At 43.3% G+C, this 26,579-nt stretch overlaps 1 protein-coding gene across 1 annotated transcript in view; it reads right to left on the bottom strand.

Moving 5' to 3' along the window:
- Window positions 1-9,408: 9,408 nt before the first annotated feature.
- The window catches only part of LOC123491417 (nck-associated protein 5-like), a 100,851-nt gene continuing 83,680 nt past the window's right edge, over window positions 9,409-26,579 (bottom strand). Inside the window, exons 4-5 of the mRNA XM_045222164.1 lie at window positions 22,835-22,898; window positions 9,409-9,546 (exon numbers count right to left, since the gene is read on the bottom strand). Of these exons, the coding sequence (XP_045078099.1) occupies window positions 9,409-9,546; window positions 22,835-22,898 (202 nt within the window). The remainder of the gene's footprint in view (window positions 9,547-22,834; window positions 22,899-26,579) is intronic.

Genomic DNA, 26,579 nt, shown 5'->3' with positions numbered 1-26,579 from the left:
TAGAGGACAAAGTGGCGCCTCGGAACATTCAGACAGAAACCCCATTGGCCCAACTCTTTAAATAAATGACTTGGTAGTGGCTATTCAAGGCATAAGTGTCTCTATGCGTTGACCATAAATGTCAGTATATGTGCCTGATCATGTGTGGATAGGTGATCATATTACGCCATAGACAGTTGCTGTGTGTTGGCTGCCTGCCTGCCTGTGTATGTAACTGCCTCAGACGGTGCCACCGCCACCAGATCCATGACAGCCTCCATAAGTTCACTGCATATTCCATGTCACTGTGCCACAGGCAGTCTGCTGGTCTGCAGCCTACCAGCGGCAAGTACAGGAAAGCCTATTGTGTAACCAACGGATGCCCTACTTTCACAGGCTTGTAATCTGATCTCATTTAGTACGCCTGTAAAAGATCATCATAAACCAGTATGTTTAATCCATAGCGGAAGTGAATAAGTGAGTGTGTGTGAGAGAGAATGTGAGGCGGTAGGAGTGATCCCCTCAAACTAACTACCTGTCACCACTATACAGTAATGCCAGACAGACTGTTACATCTGAATAACCTCTCCGTTGATCAGCCTCTGAAATTAAATTACATTTCAAAAACTTCTTAATCCCCCCCAAATAACCCCCAATCATTCCAATTCCCTGACTACATTGGAACTCCTCTAACTCGGTTAATTGCAGCACAAGGGAGGGAGGGGAGAAATGAAACATCAACAAACAAACCCTTAGTAAAGTGGGTTGTTTAAATATAGAACTGACACTTATTATCAGAAGCAACCGGCCTCCCATCCCTCGCTAATGTGTTGATGCTGTGAGTGGAACAGCAGTCTGATGCTGTGAGTGGAACAGCAGTCTGATGGCTGTGGAGTGGAACAGCAGTCTGATGGCTGGGAGTGGAACAGCAGTCTGATGGCTGTGAGTGGAACAGTGCAGTCTGATGGCTGTGAGTGGAACAGGCAGTCTGATGGCTGTGAGTGGAACAGCAGTCTGATGGCTGTGGAGTGGAACAGCAGCTGATGGCTGTGAGTGGAACAGTCATAGTTGATAGGCTGTGAGTGGAACAGCAAAGTCGGATGGCTGTGAGTGGAACAGCAGTCTGTAGTCCCCGAGCTCAGGCCTTGAGCATGGCGCTGTTGCAACGCCAGGGCTGTGGGCTCGCTTCCCACGGGGGGACCAGTATGAAAATGTGATGCACTCACTAACTGTAAGTCGCCCTGGATAAGAGCGCCTGCAAATGACTAAAATGTGAGTGGAACAGCAGTCTGATGCTGGGGATTGGAACAGCAGAGTCTGATGGCTGTGAGTGGAACAGCAGTCTGATGCTGTGAGTGGAACAGCAGTCTGATGGCTGTGTGTGGAACAGCAAAGTAGACCTCAAAGAATAGCAAATGATAATTTCTTTCTCAGGATGCCACCAGATGTGCAGGATGTGAAACAGCGCCCGACTCATCCAAATCAACTCCGTAGCTGCTTGACCGAGGGGACCCTGTTTGAAACGAAACACTTTGGGGCTGGTAAGGGTGTTAGATTAGCCTAAAAGGGGATTGATTCTGAACATGAGTGCAATCACCGAGCTCATTGGGAACCAGGGGAATGTGTGTTTTAGCAAGCTAGCTGAGGCGGTGGGCCGGGTGATAACTCGGCTGGTACAGCCGGGGCCGGAACCAACACGCTAAGAGGTAAGCACATGACCATGGTCTGTAGTGTTTTTATAGCCTGACCCTATGTTCTCTCCTCTCCCCTCCTCCCTTCCCCTCTCTCAGACTGTGGTAATAGTGGGGGCTAGGCAGAAACCAAGCGATGACTCTCCAAACAACATGTCTGGACTTGAACGCCCAACCACTCATTCCTGCCCCAGTGCAGACACAGAATACTCCACAGAGTTGTAAATTAGACCTAGAGTAATCATCTGCTGTTGTTATTAGTACTCACAAGCCTGTAGTCCATACGCCTCCCATATCCTGACAAGGAAAAAGAGACTTGTGGAGATAAAGCTGATTCAAAGTCAAGAAGGAGAGCTAGGTAAGTGTCTTGGAGTTAGCCCATTGATTAGCCAGCATATTATTGCAGGTGGCCATGACCTTATACACAAAATATAGGCTTTAGTAATGTGCAGGTTTCACAGTTCCCAGCATGCTACCGAAGTTCTCCAGAGTTTTCAAACTTCTGTCTCCATAAAGGGCAGACAAGTGTTGAAGACAAATAGAGACAGTGAGAAGCAAAGAGAGCCTGGATCTTTCATTACCTGAAAACTGCTCCCTCATCTTCAGCCAAACCCCAAGTGGAAGCTTTTGATGGGGGCCCCCAGTGGCCCCCCGGGTCCCCCTGGTCCTGCCTGTCCACGGACATGCTGCCGACTGTAAGGAGGAGGGAGGGCTAGACTGCTGGGGGGTGATGTGGCCCAGGGCCTGGCTCTCCTTACAATCCAGTCCGTCAACTTCTCCTAAAGTCCACACGCCCACCTTCTTCCACCTCCATCTTCTCGCTACTTGTCTATGTCACTCTGCTCCTAACTAGACAAACTTCGGCCCTCGAGAAGCTGAGAGGGCTCCTGTTAGTTGGTTTCCGTTGCCCTCTGTCCTCTCTCTGCAGTGTCTGGCCCTGTGTGTGTAAATAACCTAAGGGTGGGCTGTGTGGGCTTCTACTAATCCTTGAGTTTTAATGACGAGCAAGCTGGAGCTAGCTCCTGAGGGCTGACCCAAGTCAGGGGCCGACATGGACCTTCCTGCTGGGGTCTCCTCCTTTAATGCTCAGCTGGATAAGGGATGGGAGGGTGTGTGTGTGTGTGTGTGTGTGTGTTGGGGGGGGTCAGTGTGTGAGTGACCAGTCCCTTAAGGAATGCAGACCTGCTGATCTGAGGACAGACATGAATACAAAGGAAAACACAAAACTGGGAACCGAGACTATGATGTCTTTTTTGTGTACAAAATGGAGAAGAAAGCCAGACGACCCACTACTGAATGATTGTTTCGATCAGGTTCTTGCCCTTACATTCACCTCCAGAAAAGAAAGCACCAAGGCACATCAGGAAGCACACACATATCCCGCTGGGGCTAGTAAGAAGCTGTGCTTCCCTGGGGTTCGTCTGGCTCCACTCTTAGGCATTCTCTGATGTGTGTGTTTTCTCTATTCCCTGATCAGAGAGAAGGAAGGAGGGAGACAGCGAGATGCTATGGATCTAACAAGGAGCTCATTAACATAACTCTCTCATATCATCACAGAACACCTTGGTCTTCCAAAACTGGAGATTGGAAAGCAACCTGGTTTCAGAGCATTTCGTATAAATCTGTACGTAAATATGAGACACTCCAGTTAGAATGATATGTTACGTTTCGTATGGTATGTATTAATTTGTGGATGTCCATCACTCATTTCGTATGATATGTCACGAATTACAATTCATATTATATATTATGAATTTGCAAAACGTACAATATGTTACGAATTTGCTAAACCTATGATATGTTCGAATTCTAACCTAGATGGCTAACGTTAGCTAGGCTAGGGGGTTTGGGTTAGGGGTTAGGGTTAAGGTTAGGGTTAAGTTTAGAAGTTAGGTTTAGGGTTAAAGTTAGGGGAAGGGTTAGCTAACATGCTAAGTAGTTGAAAAGTTGGTAATTAGACAAAATGCTAGTTGTCCGTGAGGATATTCAAACTCGCAACCTTTGGGTTGATAGAAGTTCGCATTTGTGTTGCTAGATGTTCGCATTATACGTCTATCTATCCACCCCGACCAACCACCACTTTTATTTTTGTCTTAAGTAACCATACCAAACGTAACATTTCATACTAATTTGAGTGTACCAGTTTTACATTTACTATGTTACATCTAGTCTAAGAGACCAGGCTGTGGAAAGACAAAATTAAAACAGACATTCTAATAACTTCCCAAAATATGGTGTCCTGTTAAGGAAGTTCTACTGAAAAAATATGGTTTTGTTACATATAGACACACATAACATATTATAAGCCCTATAAGACAGGCCCATAAAGGCTAATTATTCCTGCAGGCTATAAAAGTGTTACCAAAATGTTGATATGTGTTTGTGGTATTTTATCTTTATCCTATTTGGAGTGGTCATTAATAATATGTTTCATGACTGAAAGTTAGAGGTCCTACTCTAACTTTATTTCAATGCACTATCATCATTCAATGTGACTTCATTAACGATACTCAAATTAATTGATGCCATTGTTCAAGTAGATTCCAGTCTATTTAAGGGTGTTTCAGATACTGTATAGTCCTCTTTAAAATAACCGATCTTGGTCCACTTTAAAGTGAACTCTGGGGTCAAAAAAATGCCCTTGCCTTTGAATGAGGACTCAACTCTTTTGCCAATTCACATCACATATTTTGTGGCCTGAGTCCTCTTTGCATTCACATTGCTATGTTTAGAAAGGAACTAATATTTTTTCCCAACATTCACTCAAGGTTCTCTGGGTTTTTACAAAGTGCAGGACAAGCGATTCCATCCGAACGTGTTATCAGACAGCTAGATATACCTACTCACATTTTGGAAGCTAATAGACTGCATTTATTTAAAAGATGAGACATAATAATAATGATCAGAAGATAATATTACATGAATATATTATTGGTAAATAGCAGAAGAATAACTGCAGATTAAATAATGCTGTAATTGAAAATTGTACATCCAATGCCCCTTTAAGAGCTAGCATTGATTCACCAGATATGTTGTTGTCTTCCTACACTATTCAAGCCCCACAATCGAATAAACAGTTTACGAGGTGCTTAGCCTATAGATTACATATTGCAAACAAATAATCTGAACATCGTGTCAGTACGAAACTCCACACACATTTTCTTATGTCCGAGCATCGTAATCAATATTCAAAAACAGCACGTTTTATCTGCGAACCTGCACGTCATCATCACTCTCTTTCGTGGCACCAATGTGAGGGGTTATGTCAGAGGAAACGGTTTTGCAGTAGTCTAGTGTGTGGTACCGGAATAATGAGAAGTGAACCTGGGGAGCTTTGTGTTCACACTGCCCTAAAAAAGGTAACCGGCCAGCGGAATTAAGCAAACCGAACTCAGACCACCTCCTTCGCTTCAGGGGCACTTTTGAGGGGTCTGAGTTCCTTTGGAGTGTTCACACTGCACATAAAAATTCTGCAAACCGCACTGAGTTCATAAAATTGTCTCAAAGGGACCAAGTGTGAAAACACCCTAAGAGATTGGATGTCAACCTCCATAATTCCTGGATATTATCTATGAGGACACTTTCTGGAATGAGGCTATTCTCTTCTGATGCGAAATGAATGGTAGGCTATGGCTATGTCCCAAATGGCACCGTATTCCCTATATAGTGCACTACTTTTGACCAGAGCCTATAGGGCTCTAGTCAAAAGTAATACACTATGTAGGGAATAGGGTGCCATTTGGGACGTAGATGATATGTTGCCTAGATATCTGCAGGGCACATATGTTCTATCCTTGACAACCAAAGAAACAGGTACAATGGATGGTTATTTCACTGGAGAATCAGATTTGAGTGGGATTGCAAGTAATAATGCAGGTAACAATATAATAATGAAATAATGCCACTTCTGGATGGCACAATATGCTCACTCATCCTGAACTAAGCACTACACACAGTGTGTGTGTGTGTGTATCAGTGATTTATGAGTGCAGAGCTGGCATTATCAAGTGGGTCAAAGGTTCAGGCTGAAGACAGTGTGGGCAGCCTGCTGACTGACTGGTTTTCTGGCTGGTAAGCTCTTAATTAAAGTGACCACACAGATGTCCCATCTGCCACTGGGACCACCATCACACATTACTGGCTCCCATCTAAACATGATAATCCAATGAGAGGCCAGGTACACAAACACACACACATGCAGGGATACATGCAAATCACACACATAGACGCGCAGGGACACATGCACACACTTGCAATCATGCATATATGCACACACATGGACTCAATAAACACACAAGCACACACACACACACACCCAAACCCATGCACACAGCCAGACACTCCAACATACAAAAACAAACATTATGAATTAAGTCTCTCTAAACCCGAGTTAGCTCCTCTATGTATGTCACTGCAGGGAACCTTCATTTAATAGGCTCTGAAAGGTACAGAAACAAGAGCAATACAAAGATAGAGAAACACATTTCTACCAATGCCTGTTGAAATAACGACCATCCACCACCACTGACAATGAGCAATACAGGGGAATTACACCAGTTGATCAATTCCAAGCACTTTATCTCCTATAGCATTCAGTGTGGTGGGAAGGTCTCTTATTGCTGAGCACTTTAAGGACATAATGGAATCTTTGTCTACATTGTTCTTACACAATCTAGGGGCCGAGTAGGCATGCAGTCATCCACAGGAGTCACAGCCAATAAGAACAATCTGTCTGAGACAGGCAACCGCCCGGCGACGGAAGCATCTGTCACAAAGGGACTAGAGCAGGACCCAATCACAGATAAGCCTAATATATTTTCCCCCTACACACACACATGCACACCCAATCTCGCCCGCCTCACTTATTCGGCTACGGGACGTCGGGCGTCGTTATGCTAGCGCTATCAGCTGATTCATCGGTCCACGCCGGTGATAGCCCAGAATATAAACAGATCTGAGATCAGTCTGGAGTCTGGATGATGTGACAAAAGACATAATAAGGCTATGGCTGGTTGAGTCAGACTCTGATTGGGGATCAGACTGATGGCAGACATAACAGAGGCAGTCACAGAGGCAGTCAGGGAAGGGTGATATGAATAGGGACAGAGACGGGAGACAGGCACTTATGTAAACATAATACGATGTCTCCCCCGCTCACTGACTTATATTCGATTTCTGTGTTGAATGATCTGTCCCTGATTCCTCAGGCATTATTCCATATGGGGGGAACAGCTAGCTACTATACAGATACACAATAGCACGTCGAGCTGACTGTGTTGTCTGTGCTGACTGCAAAATCTAATCCAAACTGTACGCCCACATGGATAAATGAATTCTGCTACAGAATGAATATGTTGATGGATACACATATAGATATACGGTGACAGGATGCCACAGCCGAAGGCTGAACATTTAGAGTTGTGGGGCAAGAGAAAATGGGTATATTGACTTGTGGGCTGGAATGACAATGGAGGCATGCTGATTGTTTAACCAGTCCTACAGATTGTTACTAGTCCATTAAGGTTGACTGATTGATTGCTTCTGTGGACAGGTGTCTTTTATACAGGTAACAAACTGAGATTAGGAGCACTCCCTTTAAGAGTGTGCTCCTAATCTCAGCTCGTTATCTGTATAAAAGACACCTGGGAGCCAGAAATCTTTCTAATTGAGAGGGGGTCAAATACTTGTTTCCCTCATTAAAATGCAAATCAATTTATAACATTTTTGACATGCGTTTTTCTGGATTTTTTTGTTGTTATTCTGTCTCTCACTGTTCAAATAAACCTACCATTAAAATGATAGACTGATCATTTCTTTGTCAGTGGGCAAACGTACAAAATCAGCAGGGGATCAAATACTTTTTTCCCTCACTGTAGAATCATGCCGTGTAACCATTGGGTTATAAGTTAATGAACATTTCATTGATGTGCATTGCAGTGTGCAGAGTTAGCCATCAAAGCTGTTGTGAATGCGGTTGAGTGAAGCTGGTGAGTTACCATAATAGCCACTACACTGTAACAAATCTGACATTCCTTGGAGCCATGGGTGCGAATCCCACTTCTGACACCATTGTTGCGATTCGGGGGTGCTTGAACTCCGGTCGCCTTGACCAAGGGCAGTGACCGCAACCACTGGCCCAACAAGCCCACTTGGGACAGCAGTTTACAGTCTTAAGAACGTCAGATTTCTTACAATACTAATACAAAACTTAGAGAAGAAACACTAATACCATTGTTGGACTAATACCATAGTTGGATTTATACCATAGTTGGACTAACCCCATAGTTAAACACTAGATGACAACAATGAGTATGATGACCCACCACATTTAGAGGTCATTCTGCCCAACTAACTCCAGACAACTAACTGCAGTACAATGTCAGACTATTTTAATATGACAGATTTTCTCACCAAATTTAAAATGGGAAGATAAGCGCTCATTATAAAACTCCACGGGTTATTCTCGTAAGGCGGTGCATTGAATGACTATCTCCTAATTATGACATAAGTTCCGAGCTGAGTGGTGCTGAGTGGTGAATTATTTTACTTACTGTCACACCTCAATGAGCCTGTAGTAAGATGAAAATTACCTTTTAGTAAGGGGAAAATGACCTTATAGTAAGGGGAAAATGGACTCTCAAAGCGGTAGTCATTCTTCGCGGTCAGAGAACTGACAAAGACTTCATCCTTCCTTCATTTTAAATGTTGGAGAGATAAAAATGTGTCTTTCAATACAGTCAAGGTTGACTGATGAAGTGATGCACCAAGAGACGGGTCTATATTCTCCAATTAAGTGGAGAAAGGTAAGAGAGATGCGATAAAGATTTCTCAACACAAAAAGATTTAAAACAGAGATGGCTAATGAACCAAAAACAGAGTAATTTTTTGGGGTGTAAAAGAAAATTGGCCCCTAGCTTGAAACCTGTGGCAAAGTCTGTTGGATCAAAGTCTTTGGCATTACTTCATTGGGTACGGCAGTGCACTCTGATGGTAGCATACACATTTACATTTACGTCATTTAGCAGACGCTCTTATCCAGAGCGACTTACATTATTATTATTTTTTTTCATACCCCCTGTGGGGATACACAGAATGTATCTAGGCCTGTTACAGTGGTGGAGTAAGCTGGTGGAGCCTACTGGTCTGTTGTCATGGAAACGTTGCCATGGTGCGTGGGACAGGCGGTGTGTGTGTGCATGTCTTTTTATTTTGTATTCTTTTTTGGGGGGGGTGTTTAACCCCCCTTTTTCTCCCCAATTTTGTGGTATCCAATTGATAGTTACAGTCTCGTCCCATTGCTGCAACTCCCGTACGGACACTGGAGAGGCGAAGGTCGAGAGTCGTGCATCCTCCGAAACACAACCCAAAGGAACCGCACTGCTTCTTGACACAGTGCCCGCTTAACCAGGAAGCCAGCCGCATCAATGTGCCGGAGGAAACGCCGTACACCTGGCGACCGAGTCAGCGTGCACTGCGCCCGGCCCGCCACATGAGTCGCTAGTGCGCGATGGGACAAGAACATCCCTGCCGGCCAAATCCTCCCCTACCCTGGACGGCGCTGGGCCAATTGCGCGCCGCCCCATGGGTCTCCCGGTCGCGGCCGGCTGCAACAGAACCTGGACTCGAACCAGGATCTCTAGTGGCACAGCTAGCACTGCGATGTGTGTGCATGTCAGTGTCAGTGTCAATGTATGTGTGTGTGTCTGTGTGTGTGTGTGTGTGTGTGTGTGTGTGTGTGTTACCTGGAGAAGTGCTGCTGTAGCGAAACCATCTGCACTCGGCCCAGCTCCGACTCGTCCGTCACCTCCCGAAGCCGCTTCTCGCTGTCCAATCGCAAGCGTCGCTCTTCCTCTAGTACGTGAATCAGCTTTTGTCGCTGTGGGAAAAAGGACAGAGTCAGGTTAGCTGCTGAATGTCAACAAAACAGCTAAAGGTAAAATGTGTTGTTACCAGCCAACACAGGTAGAGAGAGAGAAAAGCCACCAGCAACATAGGCCAAAGCACAGTCTGTGACTATCTCCATGTCACAAATATCTATTTCATAATATCTATTTCATAATATCTATGTCATAATATCTATTTCATAATATCTATGTCATAATATCTATTTCATAACATCTATTTCAGCAGTGCATTTGTAATTTTACAGTTCAGGAGAACCATACCATGTTTCTAACTAGAGCTCCTAAAGCCATCCCAGTTGCCATGGCACAAAATTGATACCCAGTGTAATGCAGCACCCTGCACTGTAATAAAAAAGGATGTTGATTCAAATGTACAATTGTAAGGCAACCAGCTGCAATAGGATTGTGAGTTTGCTTTCAAATAAAATGAAGTTGAGCAAACTCACAATCATATTGCAGCTGTGGTAATAAGTTACATATTGAACCCTGCTGACCTAACCCTGATACACTATCCTTGTCTCAATTGTATCAAGGCCTAAAAATCCTTCTTTAACCTGTCTCCTTCCCTTCATCTACACCTATTGAAGTGGATTTAACAAGTGACATCAATAAGGGATCATAGTTTCACCTGGATTCTCCTGGTCAGTCTATGTCATGGAAAGAGCAGGTGTCCTTAATGTTTTGTACACTCAGTGTAAGTTAAAGCTAAACCATGCTGCCAGAATCACAGTGGAAAACAACTGCACTAATGCTGGATTTGTCTTCACTAAACATGGTTTTAAAAGACTCCACTGCAGGCTCACTGCTGAAAGATGATGAACTTTAGCTATAGAGACTCTAAAAGCAGAAAAGCTTCTGAACATCCAATTTTTTTCTATGACCCTAATTGGAGCATGCACTGTGTCCTGAAGCCTCAGAAGTTACTCCAAATCAAAAAAATGTCCTCGGTTCAGATTCTACACTTCAAAGGCTATGCGGCCTGCCTTCCTGTCTGACCATCTCAAGGAAGAAGTTTAAAGTCAAAGATAATGTTGGGGTTCTGTGGTAAAGTTTCGAGGGGCCAAACACTGCGTGCTTTACATCTAAACTTCCACAAGCTGGTTGAGTTTGGGGATTTCACTTGAAGATACTGTAAAACTGAAGACGTGATATGGAGAAAGTTAGTGCACTAACTCTCCTATAATCTGTCTCCATATGGCGAAATCCACCAAGTTACAGTAAGTGACAGATGTAACCAGGGCGCTAACTTTGATTTTGGAAGTGGGGGATATAATTATTATTATTTTTAAAGATTTTTCAGTCGGATAAACAATCCAAACAGCCTAACCGACCGCTCGGAGGCGTCCACATGGTCCTAAAGCACAACGTTGCCTCGTTTTGTATCACATTCCAATGATAAAACTGGGGGGGGCAAAAATGCAATTTCAGAATGTGGGGGGGACATGTCCCCAACCGTTCCCAGTGAAAGTTGCACCCCTGGATGTAACTATTGATCACTGCATGCTGGGTAAGCCTCTTAGCCGTACAGTAGATTAAACCACTAAACCATCTCCCTCTGTCTATGGTGTAACAAGCTTATTGCCAAAAGATAAGGTTGTTTACTTATGGTTAGAAAAAGAGAGGCCTTGACACTGTGTTGAACACAATAATGGTACAAAGTGAAAGGAACACTGCCACTACCTCACTCTCCAACTAATGTGCATGAATTGAGGAGCAAACGGAAGTGAAGAGGAAATTGGACATATCCTCCTCATGTCCGACAAGAGTGGCTGAATTTCCTCTTCACTTGAACACAATAACATACAGTACAATACTAGGGTCTGTGATCATTGCAAAGGAAAATCGTGCCTCGAATAATGCAGATACTGATATCCGTTCTTTACAGTATGTTTAATGGACATTCCTTGATATGTCTCATTCACAGTGATGGCTATAGTTATAGGGGATGCCTCGAAAGAAAGGAAGGAAGGAAAGGGGATACCAAGTCAGTTGCACAACTGAATGCATTCAACCAAAATGTGTCTTCCGCATTTAACCCAACCCCTCTGACTCAGAGAGGTGCGGGGGCTGCCTTAATCGGACGTCATCGGCGCCCGGGAGCAGTCGTTCTTGGGGGTTAACTGCCTTGCTCAAGGGCAGAATGGCAGATTTTTTTCCACCTTGATGGCTCGGGGATTCAAACCAGCAACTTTTTGGTTTACTGGCCCAACCGCTAGGCTACCTGCCTCCTACACAGTATATAGCCACCAAGGCCATGGGTAGCTGACCATGGCTGTCTTACTATAGAGGGTGTAATGCACATTTCATCATAGGTGTCATTCACAGTGAACATTGTAGTGGATGCTTCAACATAGACTACAAGGCCATGGGAAGTTGACTATATATATGGATGTCTTAATATATCTTACTATATGTCTTACTATATGGATGTCTTATTATATGGATGTCTTACTACAGTGGCAAGAAAAAGTATGTGGAATTACATGGATATCTGCATAAATTGGTCATGAAATTTGATCTGATCTTCATCTAAGTCACAACAATTAACTAATAACACACAAATTATTGTATTTTTTCTTGTCTATATTGAATACATCATTTAAACATTCACAGTGTAGGTTGGAAAAAGTATGTGAACCCCTAGGCTAATGACTTCTCCAGAAGCTAATTGGAGTCCAGAGTCAGCTAACCTGGAGTCCATTCAATGAGACGAGATTGGAGATGTTGGTTAGAGCTGCCCTGCCCTATAAAAACACTCACAAAATGTGAGTTTGCTATTCACAAAAAGCATTGCCTGATGTGAACCATGCCTCGAACAAAAGAGATCTCAGGAGACCAAAGATTAAGAATTGTATACTTTCAGAAAGTTGGAAATGGTTACAAAATAATCTCTAAAGCCTTGATGTTCATCAGTCCACGGTAAGACAAATTGTCTATAAATGGAGAAAGTTCAGCACTGTTGCTACTCTCCCTAGGAGTGGCCGTTCTGCAAAGATGACTGCAAGAGCACAACGTAGAATGCTCAATGAGGTTAAGAAGAATCAGTGTCAGTTAAAGACTTACAGAAATCTCTGGAACATGCTAACATCTCTGTTGACGAGTCTACGATACGTAAAACACTAAACAAGAATGGTGTTCATGGGAGGACACCACAGAAGAAACCACTGCTGTCCAAAAAAAACATTGCTGCACGTCTGAAGTTCGCAAAAGCGCACCTAGATGTTCCACAGCGCTACTGGCAAAATATACTAAAGTTGAGTTGTTTGGAAGGAACACACAACACTATGTGTGTGGAAAAAAAGGGACTGCACACCAACATCATAACCTCATCCCAACTGTAAAGTATGGTGGAGGGAGCCTGGACAGCTTGCTATCATCGATGGAAAAATAAATTCCCAAGTTTATCAAGACATTTTGCAGGAGAATGTAAGGCTATCTGTCCGCCAATTGAAGCTCAACAGAAGTTGGGTCCTGACCTCAACCCGATTGAGATGCTGTGGCATGACCTCAAGAGAGCGGTTCACACCAGACATCCCAAGAATATTGCTGAATTGAAACAGTTTTGTAAAGAGGAATGGTCCAAAATTCCTCCTGACCGTTGTGCAGGTCTGATCCGCAACTACAGGAAACGTTTGGTTGAGGTTATCGCTGCCAAAGGAGGGTCAACCAGTTATTAAATCCAAGGGTTCACATACTTTTCCCACCATGCACTGTGAATGTTTACACGGTGTGTTCAATAAAGACATGAAAAAGTATGATTGTTTGTGTGTTATTAGTTTAAGCAGACTGGGTTTGTCTATTCTTGTGACTTAGATGAAGATCAGTTCAAATTTTATGACCAATTTATGCAGAAATACAGGTAATTCCAAAGGGTTCACATATTTTTTTCTTGCCAATGTATATGGATGTCTTACTATATGGATGTCTTACTATATGGATGTCTTACTATATGGAGCACATGAGTCTCCTGACTTCCTTCCGTTCTCTGTGCTATTGACCTCAACAAGGTCAGTTAGAGACAGCATCTGAATAGAAACACTAAAAGGTGCTTAATAATACATACTTCCCCACGCATTGGTAGGCCATTACATATAAAGTGCTGAGTCACTGTAATTGAGTGAATAACCTTGTCCAAAATCAACTAGTTCAATACTCCATGAGGCATACAGCCTTAGAGCAAAGTATGGCATTTCCTTCACCCCTCTGTTAAAAAATATATAGGTATAAAATATTTACCTTCATGGCTATTAAGTATAAAGCATGAGTTCAATTGAAAAAGTAATAATGAACAATCATTATTATGTTATTTCTGAAATATGCAACACTACCAAGATCTTGTTCATTTGGTTGTCCATTGCATGGTAGCAAGAGGGAATTCAAAGCAGACAATTTCACAGAAAAGCACTGCACTGCCATCTAGTGGCAGTAGAACAACACACTTGTTCAAGCGAATCAAATCAAATCAAATTGTATTTGCCACATGCGCCGAATACAACAGGTATAGACCTTACAGTGAAATGCTTACTTACAAGCCCTTAACCAACAATGCAGTTTTAAGAAGAAAAAAAAGGGTTAAGTAAAAAATAATGAAAGAGCACTAGATTGCAGGAGAGGAACTAACCAAGGAGCCTACTGTAGCACGAACCAGGGCACTTACCACATGAATGACACATTTCAAACCTCCATATATACTATGGAGGCCTTAATATAGCAACTCTGTATTAATCTCAAATCAACCTACCTATATAACTGTATATCAAATCAACCCCTATACCCTACCAATAGACACTACTACCCTACCCCTACTTACTGCTGACTAAACTGTGTGAGTCCCAAATCAACCCCTATACCCTACCCCTAGACACTACTAATGGTTAGTGTGAATACCAAATAAACCCCTATACCCTACCCATAGACACCATTACCCTACTCGTAGACACTATATCTGAAACCCTACTTCTTCAAAGAGTATCTTAAATAATCCCACAGCACCCCTCCTCGCACCACCTCCTCCCCCTCCCCCCAAAAGTCAAACTGAATGGAAAAAGTGCCCCACACTACCGCAACACCACAATCAGGGCAGTTTCCAGACAAACAAATTATAATAAATGAAATACAAAACAAAACGTTTTTTTCCCAAAGGGGGAAACCTCTTGGCTCCTTTAGTTGTGAGCCCAGTGTGTTAGAGTTGAAGCCGTCCAATAAACAACCATGTTTCACTCTAACTCTGTGATTTGGCCCAAATTCTTCCCAACTGAGGTTTTCATTGGCTGAAGCAGTTGAGCAGACCACATTAAACCCTATTCAGCACTAAAACCAGGCCAAGCTCTTCAACACGACCGTAAATCCAGTGCTACTATGTGGAGTGGCTTTTACGCACAAGGGAGCCTCTCCATCACACGTAATGGATCCCGTAAATAACACACCACGACAGGAACATAAACCCACTGTCACAAGACTGGTGCCAAGTTAGAGCTGCACCTAGCTACAACCTGGACCAAACCCAAACAAGTTCCTTTACCACGACTAGTTAGACCGGAGTTGAACAACTGGACATGAGTTTAAGTAATCGTTTTAGAAACTTTAGTGACCTTTTTGGAAACTAGACTGTTTCTCTTTCAGAAGAGGATGGGTTTTCTGTCATAAAATGACATAACTCGAACATAAACAGGTTTAAACACAGGCACAGTGTAAAAAACAATAACATCTCATCAGAAAATCAAAGGTAAATTGCGGTATTTTGATTTCATATTTAAGGTATTCAAGGAACTAAACAATTTACAAAACATATTATACTGGACTTATTGCAACTTAAATGACTTTATATCAAAAATGCGTCGACCGATTGTTCAAATACCCACACTAATTGCCTCAAGATGATTACTGTATGTGAATATCACCTCTATACGCAAAGGTCCAATTTGCCTCAAACATAACTGCAAATGACATTGTTCAGTAATTTGGCCTGTGTTCCTACAATTGTCCATTGTCCCTGGCTTTTGTTAACCACATCTCCTTAAAAACACACCAGGCACAACACCCTGTGCAATAAAAACAATGTCTGCACCCCAAATGGCACCCTATTCCCTACATACTGCTCGATAATCTCCCTAAGGGCCCTGGTCAAAAGTAGTGCACTACATAGGGAATAGGGTGCCATTTGGAACGAAGCCTACGTCTGCATACTAAGCCTTGCCAATAGCTTAAATAACAACACACTTATAACAGCAGTCTTCTGCTTTTGTTCAATTTATAATTTCTGCCATTTAACTGGGCCCAGAACCGTTAAATCCAACTTTAAGATATCTTTACATTGCCAGAAAATCCTAGCGAGACATACACTATTTCACAGCTGAAGTATTTACTGTCCACAGACTTTATATGCATATGGAAATTGGCCTTGCCCAGTGATAGCAAGCCTGATAATTGAAAGCATACTCTAACGTGCTAAAACCAACCACTAACATTTAGCTGCAGCTGGAGTAGACTACATTCAATATTTTCAAAAGGAGAATTAACTCGATGTGAGAAAAACTGTTCAGGCAATCAGTAGAAAAACTAGCATAAGCATTCTTTCTAAAGCACCATTTACTTTGATGTCTCACATGACAAAAAAAAGGATATACCTCTGATTATGATTAGCTTGCATGGTAGTTGACTGTCTGCACTGATGTTCTTCCCTCTCTGTCCTGTAGATGGCCATCTCTTCCTAAGAAAACCTGTCTGTCAAGGCCCATTTTAACCAAGTGTCTCAGAGTAGGAGTGCTGGTCTATGATCAAGTCCTCCTTGTCCATATAATCTTATTCACTATGATATAAAAGGAAAAACTGATTCTAGAACAGCCCCAGAGGATTTATAATACTGTATCGGGTACCTTTGTCACATCTAATGTCTTCTCCTTTACTCTTATCAGCCATATCATCTGTCAGATGAGATGCTTCATGGTTCTGCTGACTCCAAGGTTTAGAGAGTGGCTCTGCCTAGGGATTGTAGCTGTGTATTCAGGATTAACCTTGAACTCATTGGGATTATCATGCTATTACCTGGGAAGGTCAAGGTGGGGGAATGAGCAAGGCTAATATTACTCCAGCATTGTTCAGTGAAGAGTGAACCATTGGACTACCTAGTCAGTTGCACAACTGAATGCATTCAACCGAAATGTGTCTTCCGCATTTAACCCAACTCCTTTGAAACAATACATTGGATATGGAGCTGGGTGTATGTATACGATCCATCATTATCAAAATGTACACGATCAATATTTATACATATGGTATGGTATACTTTAAATCATGTCTCTGTCATAATATACAGCACATGTAACTGGGCTCCATTGCTCCATGCTATAGTAACCTAGTTGCACTAGACACAGTCCTAGCATGGCTGTGTAATTCGACAGCATTGTGTTGTCATTTATTCATAAGAGACAGACAGACAGGGTTCTCAGTAGTGAATTACTACTAGACCTTCCGTAACCCCCTGATAGCCCTCCATGATCCGGAGGAGATTTTAAATTAATTAGAGACTACCGCGTCTCTCAAGGCCATGTTGTGCCTGTAATGCTGCGAGACGTTGACAAAGGGATAGAAGGGAAAGCCGCAGTCTGTGCAATGTTATCAGTGAATGTGTGTGTGTGTGTGTGTGTGTGTGTGTGTGTGTGTGTGTGTGTGTGTGTGTGTGTGTGTGTGTGTGTGTGTGTGTGTGTGTGTGTGTGTGTGTGTGTGTGTGTGTGTGTGTGTGTGTGTGTGTGTGTAGGGCTGACGGGGTGGGGGAGAAAGGGTTTGTGTGTGTGTGTGTGTGTGTGTGTGTGTGTGTGTGTGTGTGTGTGTGTGTGTGTGTGTGTGTGTGTGTGTGTGTGTGGAGGGCTGACGGGGTGGGGAGAGAGGGTTTGTGTGTGTGTGTGTGTGTGTGTGTGTGTGTGTGTGTGTGTGTGTGTGTGTGTGTGTGTGTGTGTGTGTGTGTGTGTGTGTGTGTGTGTGTGTGTGGAGGGCTGACGGGGTGGAGGAGAAAGGGTGTGTGTGTGTGTAGTGTGTTTGTGCATGTGTGTGTGTGTGTGCCCCTCTCTCACTCAATAATCTCTTCATTACACAGTGCACCTCAGTAGGAGGCTGGGAGGCTCCCGCTGAATCAAAGGCCTGGAGGATATCTCCTTGGCCCAGTACTGCAACACAAACATCAGGGACACAAAGCAACATGCAAGTTCCTCCTCCTTCATTAATAATACATGCTGTTTACTGTCTGCCTGCCAGGCTGGTAGTATATTGACCAGCCTGGATTCTGCTGGAAGAATTGTAACAAGGGGATTTGTCTGACTGGCAAACTGTAGGCTAAACAATGTGTGTTCACTACAATGCAGAATACAGGTACTCACCTGCTATTATGACAACAACAAAATGCTTTAAAAAGTAGCATGTCATGTAGCATGTTTGCCTGAAGTGCCTTTACTCTCTTAGCCTAATTGCATTGAAATAATTAATTATCTAAATAACAATTTAATTCAGTCAGGTTCTTAGTAGTAGCTCTGCCCTTGGTACATTGAGAAGAGAACAATTACCATAATATCCATATTTAAATTGCAATATAAAATATGATTAGATTCTTGAACATGGCCATTTGGTAAAATAATACTTATCTTTGAAATACAGAGGATGGTGTAAACCGAACCACATGCTATTCCCTAGAAATCACTGCCCTACAGATCCCTGGGGAGTCTATAAATTCAATTATCATGCAGGGCCAACCATTACATTAGAGCCTGGCTATTGCTCTCACTGCGGCTGTTCAGCATACACACACCCCGGGATATGGTAAACCGTTTGAGTGGCCCATTTATCATTGCCAAGGGACCTGTCCATCCACACACAGAAAGAGAAAGAGGAGAGAGAGAGAGAGAGAGAGAGAGAGAGAGAGAGAGAGAGAGAGAGAGAGAGAGAGAGAGAGAGAGAGAGAGAGAGAGAGAGAGAGAGAGAGAGAGAGAGAGGGGGGCACGCGCACACACAAACACACAGAAACGTAAGCACATACACACCCCAACCCCCCCACCCCACATGTGCTCCGTCCAGAGACTGGCTCTGTGGACATGCGATTTAGGCCTGGCTGTCACCGCTCGTCACCCATCTCAATGTGTGAAACCACTATGGGAGAGAGGGATCCCAGTGGTGGTCCCCATAGTGGTTTCTCACATTGAGATGAATGACGAGCGGTGATAGCCATCACTGGGATCCCTCTCTCCCTGTACATGCTGATAAGCCCCAATCTGTAGAGACAGTACCTGAGTCCCCAGCGGCCCCGTCGGTCCCCAGTCCCTCACCAGTGTCAAAGATCCTCCAAACAGCTGTCAAAGCCATCTCCATGCTGTCTCCACACGGACCTCAGTCCACCACACAGACTTCAACCATAGAAATACAATGAAAATACTATAGAATGGAAGTAGGCTATTATACTAGCACCATTCTAGAATAGAAGTAATGTTATTTCTAGGACTTCAACTCACTAGGCAATCCCTTACTCTCTTTTCCCCCTAATGGAGAGCTTATAGCTAGAATGCATGGCATGCTTTTTTGGTTTATTATCCATTTGGCCTACTGTACTGTGTTTCTTCTGATCTCTTTTAAGACTCAGATCTGTAACAGTACCCCATTTATCTTCAGTGCATTTTCCCCTTGAATTACCACTGGTGCATTTGGATCCTTTGGAGGAATGGGACTGTTGAATAGCCTAGAATGTGAGGCTGATGAGAAAATGTTTCAATCCCTTTCATTTGAGTTTCATTCAAGCGTGAGCGAATCATACGCGGTAATCAAGGAAAGTGGTGTGTATGAGTGTGTGTGTGTTTGTACACTTGCACGTATTTGTGTGTGTGTGTGTGTGTGTGTGTGCGCGTGTGTGTGTGTGTGTGTGTGTGTGTGGGTGTGTGTGTGCATCTACACTTCATTATGGCTCTATTAAGCTGTGATACCATGGTGTGCCTCAGAAGGCAAAGAAAATAAAGTGTGTTTCACACGAAGCGCAGCGTTTATTTTCCCACGTTGTTTAGACAGCCGTTTCCAGTGGTCATAATCTCAGCCAGCGTTTTAAATGGGCCTTTAATGGACAGCCAGCACAGCCAGAGCAGCAGCAGCACCTAGCGACCTCACAAGCCACACATTTTGACTTTTTCCTCCCACTCTCTCACTCTGACAGGAAACACAGCATCCTGCCTAGGACTAGCTTAGATGAGGAGAGAGGGTGAGGGAGAGAGAGAAAGAGAGAGAGAGGGAGAGAGAGAGAAACACTCACCCACGCATGCATGCCCACACACACACACACACACACTCCCCCCACACTCCCAGGACTCATTAAGCCAGCCAAGCCCAAACACTCTTCTCTCTCTGGGCTGGCTTGGATGTGAAGAATTCCAGAATTCTGAATTCCAGGGGAAACCCACAGCAGTAACTGGTACTGAATGAGAAGGTTTGACTAAAGAAAGACAGGCCACACTTGTTGGAGTGACTGGGCCTGTGTTCTGCCTTCTCCGAGCATCAACACTACCAGTTACCAGAGCTAATCATCAAATACCGTACCTTGAGGGGGGATCCAGTGTTTTTCCTCCTGACAGAATTTGAACGGAAGGTGGCTGGGTGGGGCTGGCTGATTAAACACCCTGCAGGGCTTAAGATAATGTTTAAGCAGTAAACAGCACGTTCAAGGCCTGGCAGGTATGGCTATACCAACATCTCCTTATAACCAATAAACCAATTCATATAGGTCATGTCTATAATATGAGGATTCTGACAACTCTGACAAAGTTGTCATTGCTCTTCAGTATCTTAACCTCAATTCTCATTTAGAAGATCAGGGGCTGTGTCTATCAAGTGTCTCAGAGTAGGAGATATGTTCTAGGATCAGTTTAGCCTTTTAGATCATAATGAATACGATTACATGGACAGGGGAGGAACTGATCCTAGATCAGTACTCTGAGACAGTTGATACATACTTATTGCTTTTTACATGCACTTTTGGAACTCCTGTAGCATAAATTCTGATAGCAAACGTTAAATGCCCAGTGAAGAATGATACAGAAGTCTATGGCCTATACCATTGGCAGTTACCATGGTATTGCGCAACTTTACCCCCCAATTTATAACACTAGTTAAAGTTAAGACTTGTTACTCAGTTGTATTAACCTCAAGTGTTGTATTACGGCACATAGAGGACCAGGGAGAATAGAATTAAATGCAAAATCACAGCATGTTGCTTTCTTTCCCTACACAATACAGTCATAACACTGTAACATAACGTGTCCCAGAGGAGGTAGTCAGCACAGGGTCCATTCGGTCTCTCTCTCTCTCTCTCTCTCTCTCTCTCTCTCTCTCTCTCTCTCTCTCTCTCTCTCTCTCTCTCTCTCTCTCTCTCTCTCTCTCTCTCTCTCTCTCTCTCTCTCTCTCTCTCTCTCTCTCTCTCTCTCTCTCTCTCTCTCTCTCTCTCTCTCTCTCTCTCACACACACGCACAAGCATGCTGGGGGCAGAGAGGGGAGCATAACTAGTGAAAGAGGAGGCATCAGACACTCTGGAGGGTAAGAGATGCACACTTCAAAGTCCACAGCATAATCTGTCGTCTTCTGGAGGCGGTGTCTGTGTGTGTGAGGAGGGGACTCCTTGGGGCAGAGTGCCTCTAGTTCACCTCGCCATCACATTAACAATTATCTCCCTGATGCAGCATTCTCTTTTGATTTATATTAAAGACCCTAAAGACCATGCCTGAGCTCCCAGAGGAGAGGAGCATCTTCCAGGCATGTGTGTGAGAGAGGGGGACTCCAGGAGGGATAATCCCAATTTCAAATGGAGCTCGGAGACACACACACCCCACATTCTTATTTTACCACTCCCTTCCCTTCCTCCTGTCTGGCACAGATAACTCATCCCTCCTTCACCCCCCCTTTCCTCACATACATACACACCCTGAGTTGTAATTAGCATGGCATCCACTCTCATGACTCTGAGAAGCAGTACTCAGAGAAAGCCTCGCACAGCCAGGCAGTAGATATTTCCCCCCTAGCTCTTCACTAAGGTCAGAGGCTGATCAGTCTCTTAGTCTGACTGACTACAGTATGAGGTGCTGACACACAGAGTTTCCCAATGGAGCCTGAGATAAGAGCTATGTGGGAACGTCCTTCTCTTGTGCTGTGACTGTATGGAACTTGCTACAGTGAGCCTCAACCGTGAGAGCCTGCCCTGTGTTAAAACGAATGTGACTCTGATCTCATGGTCGCGCATGACCTTGTAGATGGCTACAGCATACCTCAGGAACCGCAATGCGGAAATCAATATACCTTGTAGGTCGTTCTCCACAGTCACAAACAAACATCCAAGTGTTTTCCAAAGACTCCATGGTAAACATCACTGTCTCATTGTGGTGCTTCCAGGAAACATACCTCTTACAATCTATAGCTATACGTCATTTAGCAGATGTTTTTATCCAGAGCAATTTACAGCAGTAAGTGCATACATTTTCATACTGGTCCCCCATGGGAAACGAACCCACAACCCTGGCGTTGCAAGCGCCATGCTCTACCAACTGAGCCACACAGGACCATCTATACAAAGAAGACTATGTACAGTATGCTGTCATTGTAATGATGCGTATGCTACCCACTCTATTCAGTATGTAGTGTGTTGTTCATATCCATATCTGTATTGTAGTGTTACGAGACCAGACTGTTAATGTGGTATTCTCAGGAGGACTTCTAGAACGCTGGAACTCGAGACCACTACCACTACGAGAGTACATTGTAGATATGGCTATCCTAGAGTATGTAAATCTCAGTCTGCTTTAGGCTTGCTGCCATAGCGCTCTTTTATGAAGCTATTTGGGGCTGTAATGAATTTACTGTAGTTCTAAAGTTCTAAACAGCTGAGTCCAAGGCCTGGCTGTCGCTCTAGAGACCGTGGTCAGCTGGTATCTGTGTGTGTGTGCTACATTTGACATCAACCCTGAAATCTGCTGCACTAATGTCCCATAATATGGGTTGATAATACCATGGCGATGGGAGCAAGACCTAGAATTGCCACCCAGGAAAGTGCTGCAAGACCCAACGTAAATATATGTTTTTGGTTGAGGAAAGTTAGCAGTGCAGTGACCTTGGTCGATGACCGAGCAGGACTGGCAGCTGTGAGCTGTGAGCTGTGGGTTTGAGAATAATAATGTGTCTGTATGTGTGTGTGTGTGTGTGTGTATGTGTGTGTGTGTGTGTGTGTGTAAGACAGAGCATCAACAGTACCATTGTTCCTTCGCTTTTGCTTCGTGCGACTTCCCTCTGCAGGCGAGCCACGGCCAGCTTCTCCCTGAGCAAAAGAAAGAGAGAGAGAGAGACGGAGAGAGAGAGAGAGAGAGAGAGAGAGAGAGAGAGAGAGAGAGAGAGAGAGAGAGAGAGAGAGAGAGAGAGAGAGAGAGAGAGAGAGAGAGAGAGAGAGAGAGAGAGAGAGAGAGAGAGGGAAAGAGTGAGAGAGAGGAGAGAGAGAGACAGAAAGAGAGAGAGAGAGAGAGAGGGAAAGAGCGAGAAAGAAAAGAGAAAGAGAGAGAAGGAGAAAAGGGAGAGAGAGAGAGAGGATGGGAGAGAGAAAGCGAGAGAGGAGGGGAGAGAGAGAGAGAGAGAGAGAGAGAGAGAGAGAGAGAGAGAGAGAGAGAGCAAGAGAGAGAGAGAGAGCGAGAAGAAGAGACAAGTGAATAGCTGATCACTTTTCATTGTGACACAGTCTGTGCTCCATGCACTGTTTTCTGCCAAACAGCACTGTGGTTTACCAACACGTCAACAAACAGAAAAGGTATAGAGGTCAGCAACTAGACACTACACACTAAACAGAGACACACTAGCCTGCGCCTTGATAAAAATAGCACACAAAAAACATGAAAAGCATTCCACATTGACAACCATAAACATCCTCTCAGTCATAGAGAAACAGCAGCTAGTGTTCTACTTCTATGAAAACTGTTCAACAGACAACCCCCCACTCTCATTTTGCTAATGAGAGAAAGCGGTGCGCTCATGTACTGGCACTGATAACAATGGACACTTTAGAGCTTTTCCCAAGGTATCACTGCCTGACTGACGAATAGTTTCTCTAGACTTCCATATTAGCAACATACTGTAACATGTTTGAAAGCTACAGACAAGAGGAATTGTAATGCTGTGGTTTCAATGCCAGCCAGCCAACATCACATTGTTAGACCACAAAATAACGCTTCGCATTCCATATTACTGTAGCTACCTGTCTGGAAGCAACAGACAAGACAACTCCTCTAGGCCAGGCATACCTTCCATATTAGCAACATATCTGAAGGCAAGAGACAAGAAGAGGTACTGTAATGCTGTGGTTTCATTGCCCACCAGCCACCATTGTTAGCCCACAAAATAATTCTCAGTATTAGTAATAGGGCAATTTCACAGCAACGGAATTGCGCTGAGACTCCGATTTTTCATTTAAAATGTATGCCAAACAAAAAGCATGAATTTCAAAGTTTGACAAACCATAAAACGTTATGCACAAGGACTACTTTTAAGAATTTCCACTGAACATTTTACAAAACCACATTTACTGGAAGAACTGTGCAGATGCAAAGTTTGGTAAAATAATTTAGGTAAAATCTCCCTCAGTTTTCTATGTGTCCACGTTTTCCAAAAAAAACGCTGTTACATATCTATCCAAGTTAAGATTCAACGACGTCTGCAGAAAGAATGAGGTGTCAGATAGGACATGACACATTGACTTTGAAAAAGTATATTTTGGTTGTTGAACTACAGTAAGTGAAGTGGATTTACACCCGGTAACGGAATTGCGGTATGAATTTCATCATGGGTCCCTAATCTGTACTACACAGAAATGCATGAATAGAATGTCATTCTATTCATGGTAATGTATCCTAAATAGGTAGGCTACACAAATGCATAAATATGCAATATCTTTCTTTGCATATTTGGTTATTATTCTACACACTGGCTATTATTTGAATGAGCTCTGCCCCCAAACAAAACCAAATTTGGTAGGTCCGGATCGGACCAAATCTGAACCAATCACAGACGTCTATGTTTCACAATGTTTGGACATCAAAGTACAGTACAGTAGAGTACGGTACAGAACAGTAAAGCAGAGTACAGAAGAGTACAGTAAAGTAGAGTATAGTTCAGTACTGTACATTAGTGTATTCAACTCTAGTGTGCTCTACTGTGTACTGTACTGAAATCTACTGTTTAGTACTGTACTGTACTGTACTATACTCTATTTTTCTTCACTGTACTGAACTCTACTCTACTGTACTGTACTGTCCAAACTTGTGAACCCAACTGTGGTTTGTGACTACTAGGATTTCCCATTGTAGCCAATTCAATTGCAGAAATTCCATTATCAATATTTAGGAAATTCTGTTACTGATTTGGTAACGGAATATCGAGTTTTACTCACTTAATAATTCATAAACAAAATTGATATCAGTAAAAACACAAACTAATTGATAGGTCTACCTTTACGTGTTACTTCTGTGAACTTTCATTATCCTCCCTCCTCATGAGGGAGAGAAATTAGTTTTTTCTTTGACTTACCTGGGGAAGGTCCTGTGTAAAAACACTACAGAGGTAGTAGCTATAGTAGATGAATATGGATGGGGAAGTCCCCACTGAATTAGCAGTTTGTAGGACACTACTTGCTGACGCTAGCTAAGAAAGTTCTGATTTGTTTGTAATCCAACTGCTGACTGATTGAGAAACAATGATGCGGTGAATCTGACAGGAAGTTGATGCAGTGAATCTGAGCAGAAGTTGAGCTGCCCTATTAAAACACACACACGCAAACACAAACGTGCACACACACAGTTACGTGCCTGAGCCGTGAGCAATCTGTGCCCATGTGATCCTACACGCTGCACCTGAAACACACGGCAGCATACTCACGCTCCAGTTGCGCAATCCTGTTAGTAACCATTCCAGTTACTGTGTGTGTGTGAGTGTGGACTGTGTCACCTTGTGAGAAACTCTGTAACTCATCACCACATCTACACTGTTTTCCTAACTGGCAACTCATCACATACCCTGCTGCTACTGTTTATTATCTATCCTGTTGCCTAGTAACCTTACCCCCTACCCATATGTGCATATCTACCTCAATTACCTCATACCCCTGCACATTGACTTGGTACTGGTACCCCGTGTATATAGCCAAGTTATCATTACTCACTGTGTATTTATTCCTCGTGTTGTTAACTTTCCACAAAAAATAATCTCTCTGCATTGTAGGGAAGGGCCCGTAAGCATTTCACTGTTAATCAACACCTGTTTATGAAGCACGTGAGAATTAAAAATGTATTTGATTTTGAACTTTAAAAAAAAAATGCAGTCTTTGTTATGTCTGCGAGCTAGACATGTAAGGGATTAAGTTTCAGGCCACTTCTTCACAGACATGTTACAGGGCGCAGGAAACTTGAGCTAACTGCGCCCTTTGAGAAAATCATTGCCAAAAATAGAGCCATTTGACATTCTGTGTAAAACATAATTACAGTAATTGGTACATTCTTAACAGGCAGTCAAAACAATATCTCAACATGGCAACATTTGACTCCAATTTCAGCCCTGAGAATGTGGAGGGATGGTATTTGAATAGTATTCAAGTAAGTAAGGGGTGGGAATAGACGGCCTGAGTAATAGACGACCCATTTAGCGTATTTGATCCTGAGTCCAAGTTAGCCCATTCTGCTGATCTGTTTCTCTGTGAACGGCTAGGCTACCCTGTCCATGACCAGCTGTGTAAACCTACATATCAAAAGAGATACAGAATGAGAGTCAGTCCTAAAAGCTTTAAGGACAAACATTCCAGATATCAGAACTCATCCTCCTTGAGTTGTGATGGTGGTTATAAATATAAGGCTCTGTTCCCATATGCCACACTAGCATACCACTTACTAAAATGTATTGGCCATTTGTTCTAATTAAATGGTATAGTAGTATGGAATTGGAACATGGCCAAGATGTGATCCAA

This window comes from Coregonus clupeaformis, chromosome 1, assembly GCF_020615455.1.
Source record: "Coregonus clupeaformis isolate EN_2021a chromosome 1, ASM2061545v1, whole genome shotgun sequence".
Classification (NCBI taxonomy): domain Eukaryota; kingdom Metazoa; phylum Chordata; class Actinopteri; order Salmoniformes; family Salmonidae; genus Coregonus; species Coregonus clupeaformis.
Note: the sequence above shows the minus strand (reverse complement) of the source record. Positions and strands in the feature narration are given on the sequence as shown.